The 26850-nt window shown below is 36.6% G+C and overlaps 1 protein-coding gene across 27 annotated transcripts in view; it reads left to right on the top strand.

Moving 5' to 3' along the window:
- The window catches only part of NRXN1 (neurexin 1), a 1055762-nt gene that overhangs the window by 394851 nt on the left and 634061 nt on the right, over positions 1 to 26850 (top strand). For 17 of the 27 annotated variants that reach the window (XM_074331970.1, XM_074331969.1, XM_074331960.1 and 14 more), the window contains 3 exons: positions 8498 to 8799; positions 10907 to 10930; positions 11994 to 12155. In XM_074331970.1, the coding sequence (XP_074188071.1) occupies positions 8498 to 8799; positions 10907 to 10930; positions 11994 to 12155 (488 nt within the window). The remainder of the gene's footprint in view (positions 1 to 8497; positions 8800 to 10906; positions 10931 to 11993; positions 12156 to 26850) is intronic. The other 10 variants (XM_019719348.2, XM_074331968.1, XM_074331967.1 and 7 more) reach the window with 1 other exon arrangement.

Genomic DNA, 26850 nt, shown 5'->3' with positions numbered 1-26850 from the left:
TGTGTATCATGTGATCTGCACAGAATTGACTGGTCATCAGCCCAGACAGGCAGAGAGTGGCCCATGTGGTTTCTGACACCTGCAGTTATTTAAACAAATGCAAATCAGTTGCACAATTGCATTGGAAAATTGTTGTACTAGAGTTTGAGATCATATCATATATATATATATTTATTTATTTTTTTTTTTTAAATATGTTCTACTTTAAGCTGCATTTAGTTTTTGGCCATGAAATAAAGGCTCATTTAATGGCAATATCTGGGAAATAAGGAAGAGTATGAAATTGCAATCAGGAGGGCAAGGGTTGTATTTTGATTCTACTCCAATTAGTTATGGGACCATAATTTTATCTGTTGGTCCCTCAGTCTCTTCATCTAATAAATGAAGACAGTGGACTAAGTAGTATCTAAGTCTTCTTTAGCTTTCATATTTAATGGCCTCACGTATGCCATCATTAAAAGTATATCTAGTTTTTTAGAGTTGTCTGATCGATGCTTGGCAACTTATTTCCAGATTGGTTGCCTTGAGATGTACCTAAAGTGAAATAAAACCTTGAAGAATGAATATTTTATAAAGCTTGATTTCTTGCTTCAGACAATAAAGGTTAGCTTCAGAATTTACATAGGTTGAATCATATTTAGGAATTCTAGAATGTTTTACAACATTACATCGGGTAGAAAAATCTAAGGCAAGAGTGACTACTTTCCCTTTAAAGTAATGCTATTTTTTTCCTTATAATCAATTGATTGTTCTAATTTCTAAATTACACAAGGTTGGGCAAAGAAAACAGTGCCATTTTCTGTTACACTTCTTAAGAACTGAGAATTTCACATGATGTGATTTTCAATAGGTAGACATTCCTTTTCTGTTTTCTAAACTTGCTTTATCTTTATAGTCAGAGACAGCCAGGCTTGTTATTTAATTTAATAATGTAAACTTCTAGTGTGTACCTTTGTTTATTCAAGGATGTTTTGGCTAAATATTCATGTGTATTTGACTTCTAGAGTAGAAAAACAAATGAAGCAAGTCTCTACCTCAAATGTCTCTTTTTGTTTGGTGTTTTTTAAATGTTGATTTTATTTTGTGGTTTGTGTTGGAACACAACCTTAGGATCACATAAATATAGTAGAACCTTACAAACCTGTGTGATTGGGTTAGTATACATGAAAAGCAAGAGAATCAAGAATAATAAGGTAGGCCTGTTTCTTGGCATAGGAAAAAAATGGCCTGACATTCTTCATGTATATGGGGGCAGTGGACTTCTATCTAACCCAAAGGCATCTTTGTCCTTAGGTGGTAGGGTCATTCCCTTGCAGATCCTTCACTTAGTAAAGGGATTCTGTGAACCTGAAAGTTGTGGAAACAGGGTCAAATAAATGCGATTTTACTTCATGTATAGGCAATGGGAAGGGACATTGTTCTGAGAATCAATTTCTATGTGAACTTGGGAAGTCATTTAACCTCTCTTCGTCTATCCCTGTCTATAAAGTAGAAATCAGTGACTCTTGGTGATGAAAAGGATCCATCTCTTCAACCTACCATCCAAAGATTGAACACCTTCTACCATATCCAATTAAGTGGTTCTCTTATATAAAGTTAAGGCCATTCTGTAACAAGAAATGTGTTTTCTATCAAGTGGAATGGATAACATATGAATAACTCTCTTACAGAGTATTTATTATGTTGAGATGTATTTTTCCATAGCTTTCATGCTTTATTTAAACTCTTGATTCTATACAGAATGGACTTCTTCTCATAAAGGACATCTTTCCTGACAGCATTTGAAAATGCTGTCAGATAGCTCTTAAGTCTTTCCTTTAGAGTTCTTTATATTACCTTATATAATCTAGAAGCCTTTTATCATCTTAGCAGGTATCCAAACACATTCCAGCTTGCCCAAGTAGAAGTATAACAGTCATAAGCTGACCAGCACTAAAGCACAGGACCACCCCATCCCTCTTCTAAGTACTTTCATAAGTGTAACCCATGATTACATGGGCCTTTTTGAGTGTCTTGAACATGTTAATTCATGTTCTAAGTCCTCTAAAGATTTTACTTTATTTCTGTTGTGTCTGGGAACTCATGTCTCCTCTGCTATTACTTGTTCAGTTGGGTGATTTTGGACCTGAGACTAGGATTCAGGTTTATTACCATCAAGTTTTACTTTGTTAAAGTCACCTCACCCAGTCAGCCTAACAAAAATTTATAGAATTCCAATTTTTCCATTGAACTTTCCCTCAGAAAATTTGATGAGCAGGAAAGAACTGTGTATTTTCATCTATTAGAGGGATGAAAATTGAATAGGACTAAAACCCAATTGCACCCTATTAAATCTCTTCCTCTAATTGTATAGCAACATAAAGCAAGTTAATATAGACTATTAAAGAAATGCTACAGTTTGAGCAGTTTATTTTTTAATGGGCTCCATAATTCTACCATAGCATCACTATCTTGCTATTGATCCATTCATATATTTAGAATATGGTCCTTCACTTCAAACAGTTATCCCCATGCAACCTAATATATATGTTTTCTAAATTTTATGAGGTTGCTCTGAAGAGCAAATGATATTAATGGGTATTACTGTACATTGGAACATTTTTAAATGCTGCATAATTGATGTTATTATTGCTATTATTTTAGTTTTTACTAATAAATGTAGCATTAACAGGAGTAGTGTTTTGCTCATCACCCTAAAGAAAGTACTTTATCAGATAAATTGGTTTTGTGCTCAATTATCAAGATTATTTAAACTTTTTATTGAAATATAATACTAGGGAATGCACATATCATAAGTGTAGAACTATATGATTTTTTGCACTCTGAGCACACCCATTGCCAACACCCAGATCAACAACAGGCCATTACCAGCACTCCAGAAGTCCTCCTCACGAGCCCCGCCTCCATCTCTTCCAAGGCTAGCCATCATCTTGACTTACAACAGTAGAGATTAAAAGTTTTACATAAATGGTTTTAAAGATTTTATATAAATGGACTCATAAGTACATTCTCTTTTGTGTCTGGCATTTTTTTTTTTTTAGTCAATATTATTATGAGATTTGTCCATATTTTTGCATGTGGTTGTAGGTAATATATTCTCACGCTGTTTAATTTTCCGTTGTGTGACTATACCCCAATTTATTTACCAATTCTACTGTTGATTGCATTTCGGTCGTGTGCAGCTTGAGGTTATTATGCATAGTGCTCCTGTAGACATCTGCTATATCATTCTGATGATCTTTGTGTTCATTTTTGTTGGATGTATACTTAAAAAGGGAATCTCTGGCTCATACGGTAGGCATATGTTCAACTTCAAAAGATATTGCCAAACAATTTCAAAAATGAGTTCCCACCAGTACTATAGGTGAGTTGTAGTTGCTCCACATCATCATTAACACTTGGTACTTTTTGTACTTTTCATTTTATTCATTATAGTGGAGTGTACTGTTATTTCATTGTGCTTTTATTTTTCATTTATCTGAAGACTAATAAAGATGATCATCTTTTCATATGGATATACTTTTATCATGGAGTGTCTGTTGAAGTATTTTGTCTATTTTCCCTGTTGGCTTGGCTTGTTCTTTTTTCTTTTTGATTTATATGAATTATTTACATATCCTGGATATAAGTATTTTTAAAATGTTTATTGCTGTGGATCAAATTTCTTTTTGATGTTTATTGTTTTAGTGCATTAAAAGTTCACAAGTTATTTGTGACTTAAATTTTCAAATGGACATAGACCGAATCTTTAAGTTTTCAACAGTAAAGCTTATATAACTTTTCATTATGCTGCTTGGTATTTGTATATGACATAGCATAAAACTCAATGAACTGTACAGTAGCAGACAGAGACTTAGAGGAAATATAGTCATCTTATATTGTGGAAAATAGAATGAGTTATGTGTTTTCACAGAGTATGCATATTCTTTCATGAAAAAGAACATAGTAAAAATATATTTCCTGCTTAGATGCATGTCTCATTTATGACATTTTAAAGTAATGGCATGTTCAACACAGTGAATTTTTCTAAAACCATGTGGTTGCATTTAATACAAATTTGAATTACCCGTATTTGAAATTGAAGAATACAAAAGAAATAATGCTATATATTCATTTTTAAGTAATAGGAATATCATAGCATTAAAAGTCATCATCAACACTTATATATCTTAAAATCTTGCCATCTAGTGAATTGCAAACTCTGTTTAATCTGTTTCCCTTTGACTCTGCCATAATTATCTGGCAAACAAATCATTTGTCAGGATTAATTCCAACTTATGCCGACTTGGAATGTGGTATGAGATTACTTGGATAAAATGCTACAGCTTTTTAATTTGACCACACCTCTTCAAGTCCCCACACTTTGTTATTTAATTATTTAAGGGTAGTCACCAGGCTGAATTTTAGTCTTGCTTATGTTACTGACACACTTTCTGAACTGGACAAGTCATTTTAACTCTATGGGCCTCACTTTGTTAATAATGTAAATTAAAGGTTTCGCCTAGAGGAAGATGTCTATAACTCACTGTGGCTCAGACCTATTCTGAATATTCAATGGCGATGAAAATTTTGCAAATATTTTCAAATAAGTGGTTAACCATATATGATGTATGTTCATGTATATGGACCAGGATTCACTTGACTACCTATCATCGAATGATCAGAGCAATGAGCAGAGAGAAATTAATTGAAAGGAATCGGGGAATGTTATTTTCATTGATTATGGTAACTGTTTTCTAGGGATTAAGACCTTTATAACATGTAAAATTCCCACGAGATTGCAGAGTGCCAAACAATGCTTATTGGTCAATTTTCATCTCATCAGAACTCTCAACAGCAATGGATAAAAATTACTGTTTACCCACAGCTTTTCCAAAACCTGGAATTTTCCACTTTTTTAAAAAATTATTTTGGTCAATTTCATGGCTGTGAAATGATTTCTGAACATAGTTTGATCTATGCTTTTTCTTGAAGACTCATTGATTGAGCATCTTCTCATTTATTCGTTGGGCAGGTATATACCCATTTTTCTTTATAATTTTCTATGAAACTACATTTCTTTTGCCCATTTTTCCATTATTTGTCTTTTTTTCCCCCCATATTGATTTATCAGAGTACTTTGTATATCCGGAATTGTAATCTATTGTTGATTAATACGGTATGAAAATATTTTCTCCCAATTTTTAAATTAAATTCTTACTCTCTTTATGGTATTATTTATGAGCAGGTATTCTTAATTTTAATGTGGTTGAATGTATCAATATTTTATTAGTGCTTTGTAATGCCTGTTTAGTAAAGCTTTATATACTTCGGTATTATAATTTCTTGTTTTGCAAAAATTTTACAGATTTGCCTCACTAATTTATATCCTTAGTCTATGGAGAATTGATTTTTGTAAACAAATAATGTAAAGAACCAATTATCCCAGCACCCTTTATTTGTTAATCTATATTTTGTGCACTTATCTGCAATGCTTGACTTGATTTAAATCATTTTCATATATGATTAAAATTGTTTTTAGTTTGATTGACTGTCTTTATTCTCCCTCTACTGTCTATCCTAACACATTATCTTAGTTACCATAATTTTTTATTAAATGTCCATCTTTACACAAGAAAGTTTATCTTCTTTCTGTCATATATTGACCATTCGAGGCTCTTAGTTTTTCCCATAGAAGTTATAAGATCAACTTCTCACATTTATTTAAAAAATTCATTGAGATTTATATTGGAATTTCATTGACGCTATAGATCTATATTTTATATGTTTAAAACATTGATTGTCCCCAGGACATAGAATCCTGCAATCTTTCTGAAATATTAAGCCCATTAATTTTTAAGATTATTTTGATCTTTCAATTTAAATAATAATATTTGCTAATATCATGCTGTTTTCACCCTTATAATTTTTATAATGCTCACATATTTTTCTTGTCTTCCTACATTAGCTTGGACTTCAAATACAGTGTGTTGGTATTAGGCATCCTTGTTCTGTTTCTGATCTTAAAGAGAATATTCTAGATTTTCTATATATCAAAGATTCTAGACTATTCTATATAGCAATGAAGTATGATCTATACTATGTTTTAGATCATTTATCACATTTATCACATTAGGCAGGCAGGTTGTGCCTACCAAGTTTGCCAAAAACCAATACAGGCATCATATCATTTTATCCTGAAAGATTGGTATCACTAACCATTTACAGAAACTAAGATTTAAAAAGATGCGTAATTGCCCCCAGTGCCGTTAGCAAGTGTCCAGGCTAGGACCTAAATTCATGTTTTGACCTACCTTTTTAAAATCATTATTATTACTATTATTATTATTGTTATTATTATTCATCTTATTTATTGGCGAAAGGGAACAGGACTTTATTGGGAAACAGTGTGTACTTCCAGGACTTTTTCCAAGTCAAGTTGTCCTTTCAATCTTAGTTGTGGCGGGCGCAGCTCAGCTCCAGGTCCAGTTGCCGTTGTTAATTACAGGGGTCGCAGTCTATCATCCCTTGCGGGAGTTGAACCGGCAAATTTGTGGTTGAGAGCCTGCGATCCAACCAACTGAGCCATCCGGGAGCTCAGCAGCAGCTCAGCTCAAGGTGCTGTGTTCAATCTTAGTTGCAGGGGACAGAGCCCACCATCCCTTGTGGGAGTCGAGAAATCGAACCGGCAACCTTGTGGTTGAGAGCCCACTGGCCCATGTGGGAAACGAACCAGCAGCCTTCGGCATTAGGAGCACAGAGTTCCAACCGCCTGAGCCACGGGGCCAGCCCTGGCCTACCTTTTTTAATCCCTCAGTATATCAGAAATATTTGGTTGTGCTGGCTCCCAATATGCAGCTACTTGCCATATTGAGCTGAGCAGGGAAGTAGACTCCGGGACTGTAGACTTCTAGAGACAAGAATTAGATTAGCCTTGGTCACTCCATTATCCCTAAAGACTACTACTGGGCTTATCACGGGAGGTGTTCAGCCAATATTTGGAGGATGTCAATGGCAAGGACCTCTAGCATGGTTTGGGTTCTTTGCTATGACGCTGCCTCAGAACGTGGTGAGTTTGCCTGACCACTAGTCTTCACTAATAGCTTACAGGGAGGCAGTGACTATTCTTCACGCGCTCACTCCCTTGTGAAAGTCCACCGGTGCCCACTGTTTTACTCGTGTCACGTGTTGCCTGCTTAGAGGCACTTATGGCACTTTTTGTATCCAGAGAGTCAGGTCATTGGGCACTGGTGAGCTGAAACCTTGATTTGATCTCTGATACAAGGACATGAGTTATTTGACTATTAAATTAAAAGAAAAAAAGAAAAGGAGAGAGGTAGGGAAGGAGGGAGGGGGGAAGGCAGGAAGGGAGGGAGGGAGGGAGGGGGAGAGAGAGAGAGAGAGAGAGAGAGAGAGAGAGAGAGAGAGAGAGAGAGAGACTATTACCAGCATAAGAGCAAGACTTCTTTTGGTATGTGAACCCTCCATTGAGCATAGTAGAGATGCTATACAACCAGTGAAATGAATTAAGAGTCTCCAGTACCATTTGCAATCATTAAGTTTATAGTTTATCAGAAGCTGATTCCGGACCATACTGTGTCATTTTTCTTGTCACAACGCCGTCATTGCCTAGGAAGTCAAGGGAGCTTTTGGCTCGCACTGGTTCTTTGGTTAAGCTGACTTCATCAGTGGGAGAAGGCTGTTCTTTCCAAATAGCCACATTTCTGTTTCATCTGTCTAGCATCTTGTGGGAGTCACATTATCACTTCTAAATATGGTAACGACTGAGATATATAGAAAATGTGGAGCCTTCATTTATATGCTAACCCCATGACAATGTGCTGGAATTCTTACCAGTCTCATAAAAGCCAGCCCTACCATCTGCTTGGTGAGATCAGGGAATGAATTAACAATCCAGCTGATTCCATTAAGCTTTCTATCACTGCTTCCTTTACCCAGGGAGGAAAAATGCACATGTTCTTTAGGAGCTCTGTTTACTCCCAGACCAAAATCTATTTTTTTTTCTTTGCTTTCTCCTCACCAGATAATTTCTTATGGTTTCTTAGTGGTGAAAATATTTGGCTTTTCACTGAGAAGATCTTTAAATATAAATGTCTCACTAAATATTAAAATAATGCCTCAGTGGGATAGAGAGAATTTTGCAAACACATTGGAATCCATTGTTGCCAACAGAGTAGAAGCATCCAATGTGCATTTATGGTACCTGATTTGTGCCCTGGAGATATCACAGAGCTACTTTCTCTGATCAGAACTCTTACAGTGATACTTAAAAATTAATTGAATGTCAGCTTTAGCTACCATAGTTGATGGCCCATAGCTGAGGTTTGTTAAATATATACTGCCCCCTACAGTACTGTTTGACTCTAACAGGGCTCTTGTCAAAAATGTTAGACAAAGAGTTAATGTGGGGGCTGATTAATTATTATTTCTGTTGAGATTTGCTCATTTACATAGTATATTGCTTTACTTATGCATGTATGTATCTGTTTTCCTCTAGGAAAAGAAGAGTATATTGCCACTTTCAAGGGATCGGAATACTTCTGCTACGACTTGTCTCAAAACCCCATTCAAAGCAGCAGCGATGAAATAACTCTGTCCTTTAAAACCCTTCAAAGGAATGGACTGATGCTTCACACCGGGAAATCGGCTGATTATGTCAATCTTGCCCTGAAAAATGGAGCTGTCTCTCTGGTCATTAATTTGGGATCAGGGGCCTTTGAAGCACTAGTGGAGCCCGTGAATGGAAAGTTTAATGATAATGCCTGGCATGATGTGAAAGTCACCAGGAATCTGCGTCAGGTAACAGCGCAGTGGATAAGAGAGTAACTGGCTTTGTTTCTCGCTACAGCTGTGTGTGTGGTACTTGGAAACCCCAACAACATGGTCTAGGGCTCCTCAGAGTCGCTTACAAATTAGCTTGTTCTTCTTTTGAGATGAATCTTCCTGCCATACTTGAGCAGGGGCATATCTAGAAAGTTCTGGGGGCCCAAAGTCTATTTTGATACAGCGACATGTGACAATTTCCCCGAGGGCTGCGAGGATATCTCTGCGACCTGCCCTTCCTGTGATGTGTGTGATTTTGTTGTGTTTTGGATTTTTTTCTTTGTTTGATTTTAAATTACAGTTTTCATGGTGATCATTCGGAAGCATGCACATTGGGGTCATTAAATCACAGTTCCTTTTTTGTAGTAAAAAAAAACAGTGTATTTGTGATTTGGGATTGTATCGATTCCCTTCTCCCTCCCCACCCCCACCTCTGAAATGGGAACAAGAAAAGTTCCTGAGGGGAAAAATGACTTTGGGAGTTTACATATCTCCTGAAGAGTCTGTTTATGAATATATTTTTATTTTTAGCACAGACACTTTAAGTTAAACCCCAAATGACTCTGGAGAGGCCAGTTCATCTTCTAGGTACCCATTTGTATTTAATTGTATTAAAAAAAATTCTTACAAATGTCTATATACTAGGAAAATACCAATTCTTTAGTAAATGTATGGGTCCACAGGTCCACATATACTATATGTTTTTAACAGACATTATTACAGTATATATATATATACATATATGTACATATCTATGTATGCACACACACACAGATGAAAGTGTGTAGATTGTCCTTATTTATTGAACATTACGAGTTTTGGTTACTATTTGAAATTTAATGATATTACAATGTATCATTTTGTGAAATGTTGACAGTGACTAATTTTTCTGCAGTACATGCTGATCTCAAACTAATATCCTTAACATTTTTGTTGTTTTTCTGAACAGTTGCAGAATGACCGGATTGTCTCTGGTTTTCCTTTACTAAAACAGCCCTCTCTTTCTGAGCTGTTAACTGTCTAATCTTTTCTTTCCTACTTCTGAAAAGCTTAAACTATCCAAGGCAGAGAACCAAAAAGGAATTTTAGGAGTGCAGATATAGTTTAGCTAAGGCAGACAAGTAAAACTGAAAGATTCTAGAGACCCCCCCACCCCCACCCCACCAAAGACTTTTCAGAGGCCTTATTGGCATGGGAGGGGCCCTGCATGCTTCCCACCTGCCTTGGGAGACGGCTGCCCACCATCATTGTAGACCACGGATTTCCTATAAGTCTGTCTCTTTGGTGTTCCTTTTCCTGTCTTCTCTCAGATACTTACCAAGAGACCGGAGGCTCATTTGAGAGAAGCACAGAAGGAAGGGTGGGGCTTAAGGAGCCCACTTTCTAGATTTGCCTTTGCTCAGGTTGTAATCCAAACTGTGAATTTATAGTTCAAAGGAAACTGCAGTTATACAGCTGGGGTGCATGTGTGGCAGGACAGATTAAAAACAAATCCATTCTACTCATTTTATGTGTCAGGATCTTTGCTTTGTTTCATTGCAGTAAACTGTGACCCTAAAGTCCATCAATATGACCGAAGGAAGTTTTGGAGTTGAGGAGGAGTCCTTGTATGCTGTAAAATTGAGTAGTAGGGCAATGCCAACCGCTTCCTATGAATTTGCTGGGGCTGGGGAGGGTCAGGGTGGGGGAGGGTGGCAGTGGTTAGCTGATGAGCTTTAGGCCTTTGAATCCCTTTTAAACTTTTTAAATGTCTGTCAGATGTACTCAGGGAGACAAAGGGAACGTTGCCATATGTCCGTTTCTGTCTAGTAGCAAGCTATGAACAATACTGTCAGGAAAAAATATTACCTCTGTGGGAGGCCTATTTGTTAGTCTGCTTTTTTCTTGTAAAATTTTTTTGCCCTTTTTCTATGTTACTAACATGCTTAATAACTAACATGTCATTCATGGAATGTTTCATTCTACTAACCGTTACCTGAATCAAAAAATGTACTAACATGGTAGAGACCATCATATTTTTTAAGTAACTATCGTTATTCTGTTCACAGTTTTTAATTTCCTTTCTCCCCCCTTCTCCACAAAGCACTCAGGCATTGGACACGCTATGGTAAACAAACTACATTGTTCGGTAGATATCATTCTAATTGTTTCTTATTTTGGGTTTGCCGTGTGTTTTCTTTCTTTCTTTTAACTGTAGACATCATTAACAAAAGAGGAACTGCGGTTGGTACTCTTCTGCTTACTTTGACCTCCTTCTTTTCATCTGTTGTTGACCTTCTTATTTTTTACCTGTTCCTGTCAACTTCCGTTTTCCAACTCACCTGTAGGGGCATCGTTAACGTTTCGAACGTTTTGCATCCAGCTGTGGTTAACACGGGATAAGACAAAATGGTGGCTGGCCTGAGTGACCGCAGGCTCAGCCAGTCTCTAACCATTCATGGTGCATGGCATGTACTCTTGATTTGGGAATGTTGGAGATGCCACACCCACTCATCTTTCCGTCATCACAAAGCAGTTGTTTTTTCCTTTGGTTCTCCCTGTGTCCTTTCCTTTTCTTTATGATCTGTACTGTCCCTCCTGCATGAGCACATCAGCGTGTGCTGCTTCCACTGGTTGTTTTGCCTTCCCTCCCCTTTGGCATGGACGTAGGCACTTGCATGCTGAACAACTGCTGCTCAATAGTGCAAACAGTGACGTTGCTGGAAATAGCTTGTGCCTTTTATGTTATCAAGGTGCTCGTTGTGATTAGTTAATAACAGACGACGAAACTTTACTAATATGTACACCAGCAAAACTAACCTAGGAAGCATTTTACTAACACCATTTTTGTGTCTGCTAAATAACTTTTGAGTTGCCGTAGGGATGATGCTGACACTAGTTCAATAATCAGTTAACTCGCTAACTAGTTTAGATCTCTTAGGGCTAGTTGAATAGAATCCAAGAATAAACCTCAAACAGACATGAAAATGGGTTCCGCCATAGGTCTAAAAATAAAAACCAAACAAACAGAAAAAAACAAAACAAAAAAAAAAACAACAACAAAAAAACAAAAAAAGCAAAAAGCAAAATGAAAAAAATAAAACAAAACAAAACACAAAACAGGCATATCCCAGGATTACAGTATATAGGTCTGAGTATAGCGTGTCCTTTCCCTGTGCTTTGTTATCTAGGTGACAATATCAGTGGATGGGATTCTTACCACAACGGGCTACACGCAAGAAGATTACACCATGCTGGGGTCTGATGACTTTTTCTATGTTGGAGGCAGTCCCAGCACAGCAGACCTTCCAGGGTCACCAGTCAGTAACAACTTTATGGGCTGTCTCAAAGAGGTAAATATCATTGTCACTAGAATTATGCCTAATTCATGATCTCATCATTTCAGATCTGGACTGAAAGTACCTTTGCTGAAGACCTGGTATTTGTGGAGTCAAATGATACAACTTTAAATTCAATATTCTACTATTGTTTATATCGGGGGAGGGGGCAGCTCATAGAACATTATGAACAAATTAAGTTCCTCCTCTTTAGTAGTCTGTCAGTAATTCACAGGTAAGATTTACATGGACAGTTGTGTATTAGCTAGAAAATAAAATAAAACACAAAGAAATATTGGATCTTGGGTTAAGCTAAATGCCTTGCTCATTTCTACTTTATTGCCTTAGGTGTTATGTGTATTGTGCAGTGGTGACTTGTTTGAGCATTACAGGAAAAAATAAGAAAAATAATTAGGCTACAAGAGAGAGACTATATGAAAACAAACCAACTCGAGTCTCTATGATGAAACAATTGTGTTTCTATATTTTAAATATGTTTTGAAAGAAGTAAAGCTGTTTCATTTCTGATGTGATGAGCTTACTTAATATTTACCTGTGCAAAACTGTCATTCTGCAAGATATCAGCAGTTTCAGCCTCATTCTCAGTTGCCGTTTGCTGTTGTAACTTTTGATAGGATTGGAACTTGTTAGGATAAGAGGACAGAAAGATCACAAAGTCCTTGAATTTCAACTTGTATGAGAATTTTCCCATAAGAGCTGCCTGTTTTCATTCAGGAACAACGCACTTCCTCATGGCTGCTTTAGCCAGAGATACATCTTGCACTGTATAGCTGTAGCGTAATGGTGTAGACTTCTAAAATGTAAAGTTTAATGACTGTGAGTTTATTAATGATTAACTATACGTGGTGTTGGTAAGCAGTGCCATACGTTGGTTACTTGTAAGGAAAATATTCTAATCATCTAAACTTGGCTTGGGTAAGCATCAGTGAAAAACAAGCACTGCCTGAGTTATCCTTCCTTGTCTTGCATTTATGTGAACCTAGTGGATGTTACATTTCCCAGTATGTAGCTGTATGTAGAAAAGGCCTAAGGGGGATTAAGACTGCTACAGTTTCAACAAATACAAGGAGATGTAGTTCTGTCAGTCTAACCATACTTTGTGGTGGGAGGGATTAATTGCCTCTCAGAGAATAACTTTTACTCTTAAAAAATATGTAGTACAACTCAGGACTGTGAACATAATAAAATTATTATTATTACTGTAGTTATTATAATAATAGTACTGACATTTTCTGAGCTCTTATTTTGTATGCAACGTTATCCTAAGAGATTTATAGATACCTCTTCAATATGGGTAGTAATTTTATGTGCATTTTTCAGACAGGAAACTGAGGTCTGGAAGTGTCTTAAGCAAGTTCTCACATAACAAGTATTAAAGCCTAGGGCTTAATCAAGGAAGTCTGATTTCAGAGTCTTGTGTTCTCAGCCACCATAATATGCAGTGTCCCAACAGAAATGTATGTTAGAGTCCTTGCTATAGAAAATTGTACAAACCCTCAAGTTTGTTTCAAACTGAAACTGTTTTTAGAATTGTACAATAGACAGTGAGGAATGAGGTATTAAATTATGTGGCATGGTTATACCCAGTTGAGGTCACAGGGGAGTGAAATGAGTGAGAGATATGGTAGACAAGGAAAATATACAGAAGGGTAAGAATGTGAGAGTCTTGAAGGGTGATTATGATTTGGATAAGAAGGGGGTAAAGAGAATATTTCAAGTTGAGGAAAAACATGGTAAAAAATACAAAGGAATTAGATTTCACAAGATATTTGAAACCCCCTTCTGATGATGGGAATTGTGAGTGGGAGCAGAACCACACCCCCAGCCACCCAGTCCATTTCCTTATTTTCACTTTGAACAGGCCAACCTACAATCAACCCTGATGCCCTGCTTTATCCATAGAAAGTTAATCCTGTTATGGACTAGAAAAAGAAAAGGGAATCCATGGGTCTGCAGCAGAATCTGGAATTTAGCTAAGGAGCCCTTTTGTGTATCCTGTAAGAACTTGAGGATATCTGCATTTAATACCTGAGTTCAGATGAATCTCATTGTCTTCTGGCAGTTCATTATGGATGAGGAAACTTTTTCTGTGTATGAAGCTGCAGTGGATTGCCTTAATCTAAGATTACAGTTTCAGATTAAACTATACTTCAGATTAATGTCTTTAATGTTTAAATGATAATGAGTAGTCCATATATACCTTAGAACTCTTTTCAATTGGTCTTTCAAACATGCATACACACGTACGTAAAAAGAAGTCAGATGGTCTCCCCTATAACGTTTAATTGGCAGCTACTGTGTCCATATAATGGGGATTCACCCATGTTGTTGTCTTTATATGTTTTGAATAGATATCACTCCTCTTTATTGATTGGGCACTTCCAACATCTTTGGTCTACAGCCTAGGGCATGTGTTTGGAACAAGTCCTGCCAGGGCTTTATTTTTTTTTTCTCTTTTTGATGTGTAATCTCTTTCACTTTATTTATTCCATACACACTAGAGGGTGGAAAGATACAGGCACAATCATCCTATAAATCAAAACAGACCTCACTGGACTTTTAGATAGCGTATAATTTCCATCCATGTCTGAATTACTATCTATTTCGAATGCCCTGCTCTTCTTACCTATGGAATGAAATTGTGACAAGTATCATAGATTTTGAGTGAAATCACTTTGTTTCAGATAAGTGAGTTTTGTAGACTTACTGAAAAGAGAGGAAAGTGCCCAATGTCCGCATCTCTCTCCACACTAATCCTATGTAAGCCTTCCTTTACTCTCTCTTGGGCTTTCTGCCCTGCAGCACATTGCATATATAAAACCTTAATTATGATATCATTCATGGTGCATAACATATTTATTTTCAATCTAGTAAGTAATCCCTTTTAGGATGAGCAGTCTCGTAGGGGAGATACAACACCTTGTCTGAAGTCACAGAAGAAATTTTGGAGTGTTAGAATAGGAAAGATCCTGGGAATCATGCTCCAAGGCCAACCTCCTTGTTCTGGAAATGGGGAAGCAGATGTACAGGAGTTACTTGACCCACACAAGAGCAGTGAACGGGTAACAGTGTTAGAGCACGGAATCCTGTCGGATAAAGTACAATGTGTGAATGGCTGGCTCTGTTTCGTTATAAACAGTGGCACTCTAGAAACAAAACTAGAGCTGGCCTACCACTGTTAAAGTGAAAAAGGAAGATACTCTAGATAATGGAACAACCCATAATGGAATATTCACTTAGGAGCACTTAGGGCTTTCCCACTATGGCATTTGATCATGCCTATTTGGAATGAGACTAGACTTGCATGTAGAGAAACCGATCCTCAGTGAGAAAATTATTATTTTTTTAGTGACTATCAGATTTCAAAATAAAGTTTACCAAAACCTGAATTTCATATATTATACTTTATTTAAATGAGAGAGAACATTGAATGGCCAGGGATGTATAAGAGGGGAACAAAGTAATTTTTTTCCCCCTAAACTTATTTTCATCATAAGTAAATGAAAAAGCCTTTGGAGAAATGTTTGCGCTCACTGAAAATGAATTTCAAGGATATAAATTTGAAAAAAGTTAAAGGAAAAATTGTAAATAACAAATGACCATTGTATGCAACCCACACCTATAAAATTCCTAGAGGATAACAGGTAGAATTACTGAAAAGAGAGGAACATGCCATGTTCATTCTCGTTGCATCTCTCTTAACAATAAATCCATGTAAGCTCTTCCTTATCTCTAACCTGGGCTTTTTAAATCTGATTTTTATAAAAACAGTACTTATCATGCATTGGCAGACACATTTATTTATATGTGAATTACATTTTTGGTAATGAGTAAAAGCTGAAATATATGTTGCTTATAAATTATTGATTATTTTAAATTTAATTTTTCCAAGAAGTAGTTTTTGAGTGGCTACTACAACAGGAGAGGGAATTGGTGCAACCTGCAGAAGGATAAATCATAGCATCTAAGTGAGCTGTTCGGAGCTATTTAAGGACATTTACAGCCCATTTGCTGTAGAATACTTGGAAAACAGTGTTCTGTATAAAAGTATAACAGCTGATTCCTAAGATGGTCATTAGAGATTTTTTTTTTTTTCCTAAATCTTCAAAGATAGATGAAAATCTCATTAATATGTGTTTCTTCCTCATTTTGACTATGTGGGCTTGGTGCTGTTAGTAAATGACTTACAGGTAGGGTCCTGCTGCTCCCTCGTTAATTTTGTCTTGGCATCTACTCCTGGTATATGCATTTCTTTGTGCCTCCAAAATGCTTTGAAACACCTATTTCCCTCCCGCAGAGTGAAGATTATTTAACATAGTTTGTTAGTAGGGAAATGAAACTGAAGAGGTAGGAAAGGATTGCATTCAATAAAACAACCTAAAGTCCTTTATTTGAAGTTTCTTTTTAGCCATATGTACCTGCTGGGGTTGTTTGAGGCAATTAAGAATGCTGCTACTAAAAGTTGCTTGGGATGAGTCTAAAGTAGAATTCTAGAGGAAAGAAAAAAAAAAGTAAGTAAGTGAAGTGCTAGGGGGAATTAAATCCCTACTGAAAATTTCATCAATCTAATTAGATCAGCTCAGCCTTTAATTACACTGAGAAACTTTCAGCACTGAAAATTTGGAAATTGGTCTATGAGGTGGATGAGGTTCACAAAATATCATCTTATGTAAGCATTTTCCTCCACTGTGAAAAATAGTTGATTCCTACCTGTTGTGACCATGGTCTCCTCTACCATATGCAGTGGCAGCATTGTAATTCCCACAATGCACCAGTATGAACACTAGGAAAGAAGTGTGATATTTCCATTGTTTAAATACCCCTTAATTTCTATCTTTCTTCTTTTGGACAGCAGAGCACTCTAGAACGTTGTCAAGGCTTCTCAAATTACCCCTTCTGTGGTAGAACTAGCTCATCAAATACAAGTCCTCAGGTATCCTTCTGTTCTGTCTTATTTTCCTCATTGCTCAGAGAGGAGTAGAGTCCCTGTCATTTACATATAAGAACAAAAATCCATGGCAGCATTTGCATGTCAAGTTAATTTTCCAATTTTGAAATGAAAGGCTTAGTGACCTATATGAGAAATGTGACCTAGCATGAATGTTGGAGGGTAAGGAGATGTCACTGATGTCTGTAAATCATGAAATGTGGGAGGAGGGAGTACTTCTTTAATTCAGAGAATGTCTTCATATAGGCTCCAAAGTCAAGACTAAAAACATTTCTCCCCAGGTCTTCATTTCCTCCAGACTCTTCCTTGTTGGGGGTTTCTGTTACCTATAGATACTTTCCACCTTTTCTCTCTTATTATTTGATCACAGTCTGTATATGGGTAGGTAGCATTTTACAGTTTACTTACTATAACTTTTCCACAGGCTTTTTTCACTCTTCAGGAAAGATAATTGCTTTATGCTTTCCTATCTCACTTCTTCCCAGACATTGACCATACCGACATCCATCGTTTTACTCACCATATTATTATATTACTAGGAAGGATGGTACCTTAATTATTTTTGGCAAAATGTCCTCACTTGAACTACCCATTGTAAGATAGGTTTTGATAATGCTCCCCAAAACTAATAGACGGAAAAAAAAAAACACACACACACAAAGGAATTCCCACGACACAAGGACTTATGCATTGACTCGGGGCTGTCTTCAGAGAGGCAGGCTCTTGGATTAATGATTCATAAGAGAGGCTGGTTTAGTCCAGCTGGAGAGGAGACAAACTGGCCTACAGTGTTTTGAGCAGAATTACTGCTCTAGAAAAAATACAAAACTTCTCTGTCTGATTTAAAACACTGAAGATGGCAGTTTGCTTTTAAAACTTTGAAAAAAGAAGCTGGAGTTTGTGGGAATGTCAAAGAATTTGACAAATTTTTATGTGCCACTAACTTGATTTATTATAGGTCCTGACTACTTTCTTTCAGGTCGTCTAACTACTGGAATGTGTTTTAAGTCTTCTGTAATAAAGTGTTAGCACCAAAAATGCAAGCAGAGGTCAATTACCTTTGCTGCCTTTTGTTTGCCGGACAATAGACCACAGCTTTTTTAAAGTTAGAAATCCCCTTTTCCTTTTTGAATGACATTTTCTCAGGAACCCCTGTGAGGTAATGGTGATAATAGTAATATAATAACAATAATAACACCATTATGTAACTGAGGACCCTGAGATCTCAGCAGAACACAGGCCTCTGAATGGTGGGGTTCGACCCTGGCCTTGTTTTTTCATCCCTGAGTTGAGCATTCCTGCCAATAGAGTATGCTGCCTGAATCAGATCCTCCAAACAAACCCCAATGATAAACAAGTAAACTGCGACACTTACGTAATTATGCCTATGATACTAGGCATTACACAAAGGGATATTAAAAGTCAGAGCTATTGATGAAAGAGTAAAGGAGTTGCTATATTACAGAGTAGTAATAATAATATATTAAGCATTTTCTGTTTCTCATATCATGTCTACAACATCCAGTGAGTTATCGAATAGGCATGTGCCCAGAGTCATCAATAACGCAGCAAAAATAACAAGTACTTTAAAAAAACAAACTAATGGAACCATGTGAAACAATTTAATATGCAGTATTTCAAACATAGCAGCAAGGGAGTCATAGAAGAAAAAACAATTTGTGTGTGTGTGTGTGGATTTATAGCATTTTATTTATAATACTTCTTTTATTAATACATGTCATAGACACATCCACATTTTTTCAGTGCTTTGTATAGTCAAAGGTAACACTCAGAGCATAACAATAGTTACACACTAGTACTATCCCTATTTAACAAATGAGAACATGGAGACAGGAGGTAACTGACTAACTAGGTAACAGACCTAAGGGAAAACAATTACTAAGTAAGAGCCAAGATCTAAACCTGAATAATCTGACCTTTAGCTGATAGCTGATAACTAATAATCCTTGCCTTTAACTGCTATTGTATTTTATGTCCTCTACTCAGAGAGTAACCTCATTTCTCTTTCCCTTGTTCTCAATATTTTTATAAAGGTAAAATTAGATGAAATGGACTTTATAGCAACTTTGAGGGGAAAGGTAGAACACAAATGTAACCTAGGTTGCTAGAATATTGGAGAAGGGATATCCAAGGTGGAAGGGAAGGAGTGATAGCTTTTTCTTAGATGCATGAGCTTCCAGTGAGATTGTTTATTCTCCCAATGTTCTAGCCAGCACTGAGATGTTACCTCTGCCATCCTTTTTTTCTCCTCTAAGGGCATAAATAAGATAATAATGCTTGTCATAAATTTCTATACTCTGTAGCCAACCGTATGAACAGGGATGCACATAAAACACATTTGGAAATACTTTCTAGATTTCTATAAAGTGTTGGCTTCATACATTGCTAAGAGTAAGTTTGCTTCTGTGCATTGTAGCCTCAGGGGCAAGGGAAATAAGCAATTGGGGCAGAAACTAGGCATTTTGCCATCCACGCTCCTCTTCAAGATTGGGTTCAGGGAGTCCCATCTGCTCAGGTCCCCAAGGAAGTGAAATTCAGCTCTTTAGTCTACAAAGCATCTGGTGAGTCCTTGTCTGGAATTCAGCTTTTTGAACATAGCAAACTCGCTTCCAGGGGACCCACAGATTTTTTTTTATTCCCCATCATTTTCAGCAGATGCCCCATAGCCTGGAACTATATCAGCAGTTGGTAGTGCTTTCAAATATCAAGCTACCATAACATGGCTTGGTAGGGGGTGCAATGGCATTTTCATTTTGAGGACTTGATACATTTTATAGTATATGACATTTCCTAGCCCAGCAGAAAGCAGTAATGAATAATGTCTAAGACTGAACATTTCCTCTTAAATTCAGCACCCACTAGAGTATCTGGTTTAAATCACTCCATTTGCTTGTGCATTAACACTTTCATGTGTGCATTCGGTGAGTCAGCGTTCATCTATACCTACCATGTGCTGGGCTCTGTACTAGACTCTGGAGACACAGAGATAAGTGAGAGAATGCACATAGGAATCAGGAAGGAAAGCCTGACAAAGAAACAGAAAATTACACTACAAGTTCCTAAAGGGAGGTATGAAAAATTGCTCTAGAAACACAGCAGAAACGGAATAATTCTGCCAGAGGAAATCAGTAATACTTTCAAAGCGAAGGTGAGAAAATAATCGGAGTTATCCTCTCTGTTTCTCTTTGTTCAGCCCTATAATGAGCATGTTATTATATGGGAAAGAAGCACAATGAATTAGTTCCATTCTCAGAATTGGAAAATAATAGGAAAGATTAAATGGCATAAAGGATTAGGAAAAAACATATAAAGAAATTTAAAAGCTCCGTAGAAATACAAGTTTGTACTTCACCAAGTTTGAGCCATATTTTAAAAATCTGAAACCCATCCAGAACAAGTAATATTTTGAATTTCATCTTAATTTCTATTATGAGAGGATGTACTTTTGTGTTTAGTTCTTTGGATCGAGTGCTATGTTTGGAGAAAATTATTCCTGTGCATGGTAATTGGTCTTTATTTTTTCCCCCAGGAGAATCATCACTATTGAAATACATTTAAAACAAATTAGTTACTTTAAAATTAAAATAATACAGTTATTTAGAAGCATGTGATTTTTAATAATTGGAAAGTGATTTTTTTATCATTGTTGAGTACACATTCTATGCACAAATTGGTGACTCTGAGTGTTTAGTTTAGTTCTATGTGTATTACATGACTATGCACTATGCACCAGGTTCTGTGCCAAGTCCTAGGATATGAGATAATTAGATTGATACAGGTCATTTAACCAAAGTCATGATAAGTGAGTTGTCCTTCAATTACATATATTTTTCCTGAGCATCGGTTTTTAAATATGAATCAAATGGGAGTGGAAGTAACTGCTTATAGATTGGTATTATGTTAAGTTAGATAAGATAAATGTCTTTGGAATCAGACAGACCTGGGTTCAGATCCTGGTACCCTACACGTGGTAGTTGTGTGGACTGAGAAAAGTTATTTAATGTTTCTGGTCTTTAGTTTTCTTCCCTTGAAAGAAGTAAGTGAAAGTATGTAATCAGTATACTGCCTGGTATAGTATACTATCTCAGTCTGGTGACTTAGCTACAGTTACATAGCAGATGGCCTGCTTCACCGACAATTCACCTATAATCACACGGGGTCCCACCCACAGAAAGGTTCTGCTGTTGGGTTGATGTCTTCCTTTTGCCATTTTGAAATTTTTAATAACTTTTGAACAAGGAGCCCCCCATTTTCATTTTGCACTGAACCCTAAAGTGCAGATTGTCTTGATTGCATACATGTTTATGAGATTTTGCACACATTATCTTATTTAAAAAGTTATTTTGTTTAACTTTCCTAAGAACTTTGTGAGGAAATTGATTTAAGTTGGAGATGATAAATTATTTGTAACATTATCAAAGCCAAAACACTAATGTGTAAGAGAAGTCAGAAGAAAACCTCTGTTTGTTGACACTAAGCCCAGTGTGCTTTTCTTGTTTGTTCTCCTAAATGATAATATCCTCTTTGCAATTTAGCAAAACTTGTGAAGATGATTGAGACACTTAGAACTTTTAGAAAAACATGGGTATCGTTTTAAGGAACGGTCGCTTAATTTCTAAGTTCAAATACAAGTATTTTTTGTTTTGTTTTGTTTGTTGTTGTTTTTTTTTTTTACTTTTTAAGGATGTTGTTATCATCACCATCAGATTTCAATTAACATTACTTTTCAAAAATAATTACTACATTCCCTGCCTGTATTCACCACCTGTAGACCAAGAGAAGTCTCACAGGTGAGACTTAAATGTTTGTTTGAAAGTGTAAATTCACATTATTCACTAAAAGGTATGGTCACCAATGATTGAAATCAATCCCTTGTTAACATTAGCTTTAGTTATTATTTAATAATTATTTAATTTATCTGTTAATCAGCACAATTATAAAAAGTTACACAGAATTTATATCAGGACAAGTTCAAAACAATGGCATATAAATAAAAGCTGTAGTTTTTAGGTAGTTTAAAAGGAAAGAAAGCCCCTTAACAACTTGTAGCCCATCTGAGGATTTACTATTTAAGGTATGACCTGTGAACCAGCATCATCAACATCTAAACCGGGTGTTTTAGATGGAAAAACTCAAGCCTCTCACCAGATCTACTAAATCACAATCTACCTTTTATATAAGATCCCTTGGTGATTTCATATACAAATTGAAGTTTGAAAATCACTGAACCAGAGTACTTCAACCTCCATATTTTATTGCCATCATTGACTGTGAGATGCACAATTATGTTATGAATCATTAAACACTGTCAGTTAACCCAGGCTAGAATGCAGCCGGGTTGCAACTCAGATCTGGATTTTAGAAATATCCAAATACAAAACAGTGTGCAACTTAGTAGCTCTGTAGTGACTCTGAAGCTTACAGCCATATCCTAGGCATTTCAAAACTCCAAGGCCCCCAAGGAACTCTCCCAGACTCAATTCCCTCCAATCCCCTGGATGGGCTCAGTCTTCTTTCCAGAGATGAACATCAGGGGCTTCTCATGGGATTACAAAGGACAGGTAAGCCACCAGGTCACACACAGGGCCAGTCCCCTAACAACCAATATTTGGGGCAGCTACATTCTTGGGATGAGTACTTAACTATCCAACTATCCAATATACTTATGTACTTAACTATCCAAGCCTTAAGTTTTGTTTCTGAAGAATTTGGAACTAAGCCCATGACTATGAAAATAAAATGCCTGTGTATTTTAATAACAATTTTAAACTAGGTCTCCTAACCTTTATTTGATTTTTAGAGAGTACTGCTTTCATAGCAAAATTCTTTCCCTTGCCAAAATGCTGAAAATCACTGTATGCAGGTTTCCTTGGGTTAATTATCATTTCCACATAATAATATTCTTACACTGAATTCCATATATACCCTTCATTTTTTTAGGCCATGGTTTATATAGAATTATTTTACTTCACCATAATTTGCTAACTTAAACAGATTTCTATGTATTTATTTACATTTTAACTACTATAATATAATAGGTTATGCCCTATAGGAAGTAAATTCTTCTTTGGGTATAAATTAGACACTTGGGGATTTGAGGCATTAAGAAACCGTTTACAGAAATGCTGCTACGGCAAAATGTACTTTAATAAAAGATCCCCCTAGAAGCAGCTGAGAAGTATGGCACCTCTCTAAACTGAAGCATGCTCAGACTGAAATTTCCTAGGTGATTAAAGAACAAAGAGATGCCTTTAATTGATATAAGTGGGAAAACCATGAATCCCAGGAAAAGTGTGAAGTATGCACTTATATGATGTTTATACAAAGATAACTCTGAGTCCAGGTAGCTGCAGACTGCATTAAATTAAGGAGGTATCACAGACTCCCTCAAAATTTCTTTAGGACACCAGAATCTTATGGCATTTTATATATTTCCCACTATCTTCCCCTAAACTCAATTTGTAATTAGAAGCATTCTTGAAAATGTATTCAAACTAAGTTTCTTTGTCTTTGTTAGATTAGACACCACTTACCCCCTACCCCACCCAGGGAAATGCAATCTTTTTTCACTTTATACTGCCTTACTTGCACTTTTAATAAGCTCTTTCTTTTCATCTTTGAAATCTACATAACACAGGAAGCAATTACATTTTATGTGAGATGCCCAGAAGTGTGGTTTAAATAATAGGAAAGATTTTTACATTTATATTATTTTTTCTTTAAGTAGGACTCATGATCCTTAAGTAACTACACTTTTAAATCAGTTCATTTATTCACCAAGCCCTCACTGAGTGACAGCTATGTCTCAAGCACTGAGTAGATGCTGGATTTACAAATATGGATGATTTGCATTTCCATGGCCAGATTCCAAAGACAAAAGAAGCATAACAATGAATTCCAGTGGCTGTAATTCAACAACAACAAAAATGTATTCCATGACCACCATGATTTGGGTCTGTACTAGATACTATGTGAGGTAGAGAAAGCATAAGACACGGTACAGGGGAAGCAAACACAGAGTTAGTACCCTTATTCTACTTTTCCACCTCACTTTGATCTCATCTCTGTCATAGCACTTATTGCTATTATAATTTAATTGTACCAGCATTTGATAAATGGGGATTCCTCAAGAAGATTAAGCCCTAAGGCCCTAAGACATCCATCGTATGTGATGATGCTAGTTATGTATCATCCTTAGGAGAATTGAGAAAATAATTATACAAAAAATTGTCTGTGTTCTGGGGTTCAGTGGGGACTCTGGTTATGAGAAACTGGGTGATCATTTTCTTGATGGCAGGGATTGTGATGTTTATTTCTTTAGTGCTACAACCTGGGGCTTAGTTGGTGCTCTATTACTCTTGAGTAAATTCATTATTTTTACACTCAAGTGAGAGAAGTTCTATCACAGAGATTTGTGCTACATTCTAAGGCAACACAGTGTATATGGAGGGTAGTCAAAAAACGTCCAACAAGGCTTTCCCATGAGGTATATTTGAGCTTGGCATTGAAAGACAAGTAGCATATCTCCAAGAGAACAAGGATGTGATATACAAAGTTGAGATAGGAAAAGTTGGAGGAAGTGATTGTTTGTAAAAGAAGGTACACTGTGTTTGGAGAATGCGCACTGGAGTCAGTCAGTGTGCCAAGGGAAAGGATGCTTGGAAGAGAGGAGAGCACTGATACTGGATAAAAATTGAGGAAAATGATGTTGACTACGGATAAAATGATGACAGGACATCACTGCTGCAATGGTGGAAAGTTTTGTGTACAAGAATTACCTGAGAGTTTATTAAACTGCAGGTCCCTGGCCCCACAGTTTCTGATTTGGCAATAGACCTGCCTTTTTAGCAAATATTTAAGGTGATGCAGGTGAGAATGATGGAATGACTTTCACTAAGGCTGCTATTTGTTATAGGGTTCCATAGGCTCTTCTAGAAAGCTTTATGGTAGGGTCAGAATTTAATAGGAATAAAGGATTAAAAAAGCCTACGCCTCCAGTTAAAAAAAAAATGCATATATTGTAACAGATTGAGGGAGAGCAGTTAAGGATTGATCTAGGGCAGGGTAAGAGTGGAGAATACTGAACAGTTTAGAGATACTTCAAAGGTAGAATCAAGATGACTTGGTGAGTTCTGAAGAAGAAAAAATCAAATATATAACACAACGAAAATCTACATATTTCTATCCAAACAAAGCAACCAAACCCAATAATAATGTGTTATTATTCTTCACATTAGAGTTCAAAGGAACAGGGAGCAAAAGTGGTGGGAAGCACAAAGGAAGTAAGAAAAGTGTATTCCTGGAAACTAAGAAACTAAGCAGGCAGATAGGCATCTCTTGGTCCTTTGGACTGCAGTGTTGGGCCTTTGGACGGCAGGATTCTAAAAGTTGACCAGTGCATGTGAACTGCAACCCAATGTATTTTACTAAGAGCATCAGGTTTTTCATCTGTCAAGAAGGAATTAAGCTTTGCATTAGCTTTAAGGTCCCTTCTTATAATAAAATTTAAGTTCTGAGTTAGAACCTTTACTGTGGTAGCAGTTGCAAGCACAGATATATAAACCTATCTTAAAGACATTTCTCAGAGTCATTCAGCCAAACAACTTCTAACACATCACTCTGAGTGACTTTAATTATCCTCAAAAGATGAGAATTTTCCACCACTGCCACCACCACCACCATCTCACTGAGCAAAAACAAACAACAAACACAATACTCTTAAAAATCTAAGACAAAATGTGGGTTGAAAGAAATTCCTATCTGCCTGCTTAGTTTCTTTTTTCGTCTTTTCTTTTTTCCCCTTAAGAAAAGTTGGGCAAAGCATCCAGAATCAAATTATCCAGAGCCCTTCTTTATCTAGGCCCTTGAAGCCTTTCTGATGCAATCACTTGCTTTGATGCTGGGAGCCCAGCATTTTCATTGAGTTTTACAGGTTTCCATCAAAAAAGCTTCATTGCTTTAAACCCGTAGCTGGTCCCACCATCTAGTCATAGGGCATATAATCAAAATACTGATGTTGTTAAAAATTCAAAATACTGGATATGCTTCCACTGCCACATACCTCCCTGCGTTCTGGCAAAGTAGATGGGTGAGCTCTGCATTTAATTCCCTTGCAGTCCATTTTTCAATAATAATTTGGTCCTAGGAGGAGATGGTGCTGGTGAACAGGTGAGACATCTGTGCCAGAGAGTACATTTTAAGAATGATATTATTAGCTCAGGGGGAAATATATTATTAGCTCAGGGGGAAATGATATTATTAGCTCAGGGGGAAATCCGAGACCAAGCATGTCTTCTGTTCTTTGATGGAAAGACTGTCATACCAGTCTATCCCTTCCAGCTCTGCAGCTGGACTCCATCACAGAACAGAAATCATAGCGAGAGAAGCCATCTCCACTGTTTGTCTATGACCACACGTGCTATAAGCAGTGTGGAAGTGTGGAAGGAGGCAGAGGCTCCGGTGGAAAACACGGATGAGATTCAAAAAGTGCTTCCTCCTACTCTGGGTCATTACAGTCTGTTTCTTCCTCTGCCAGAATCCATATTCCCTTTTATTCTGTTAAGAATAGGAAGTATATCTGGAAGTTGAGAAATGGAGAAAGAGAGAAAGGGGAAAAGGAACAGAGAGAGACGGAGAAAGAACTTTTTTTGATTATCCTCTTTCTTAGTAGGAAAAATAATGCACACAATTCAAAAAGAAGAACAACTCTAAGAAGGTATA

This window comes from Rhinolophus sinicus, linkage group LG05 (assembly GCF_036562045.2).
Source record: "Rhinolophus sinicus isolate RSC01 linkage group LG05, ASM3656204v1, whole genome shotgun sequence".
Taxonomy (NCBI): Eukaryota; Metazoa; Chordata; class Mammalia; order Chiroptera; family Rhinolophidae; genus Rhinolophus; species Rhinolophus sinicus.
The sequence above is the reverse complement of the archived record's forward strand: the minus strand, read 5'-3'. Positions and strand labels throughout refer to the sequence as shown.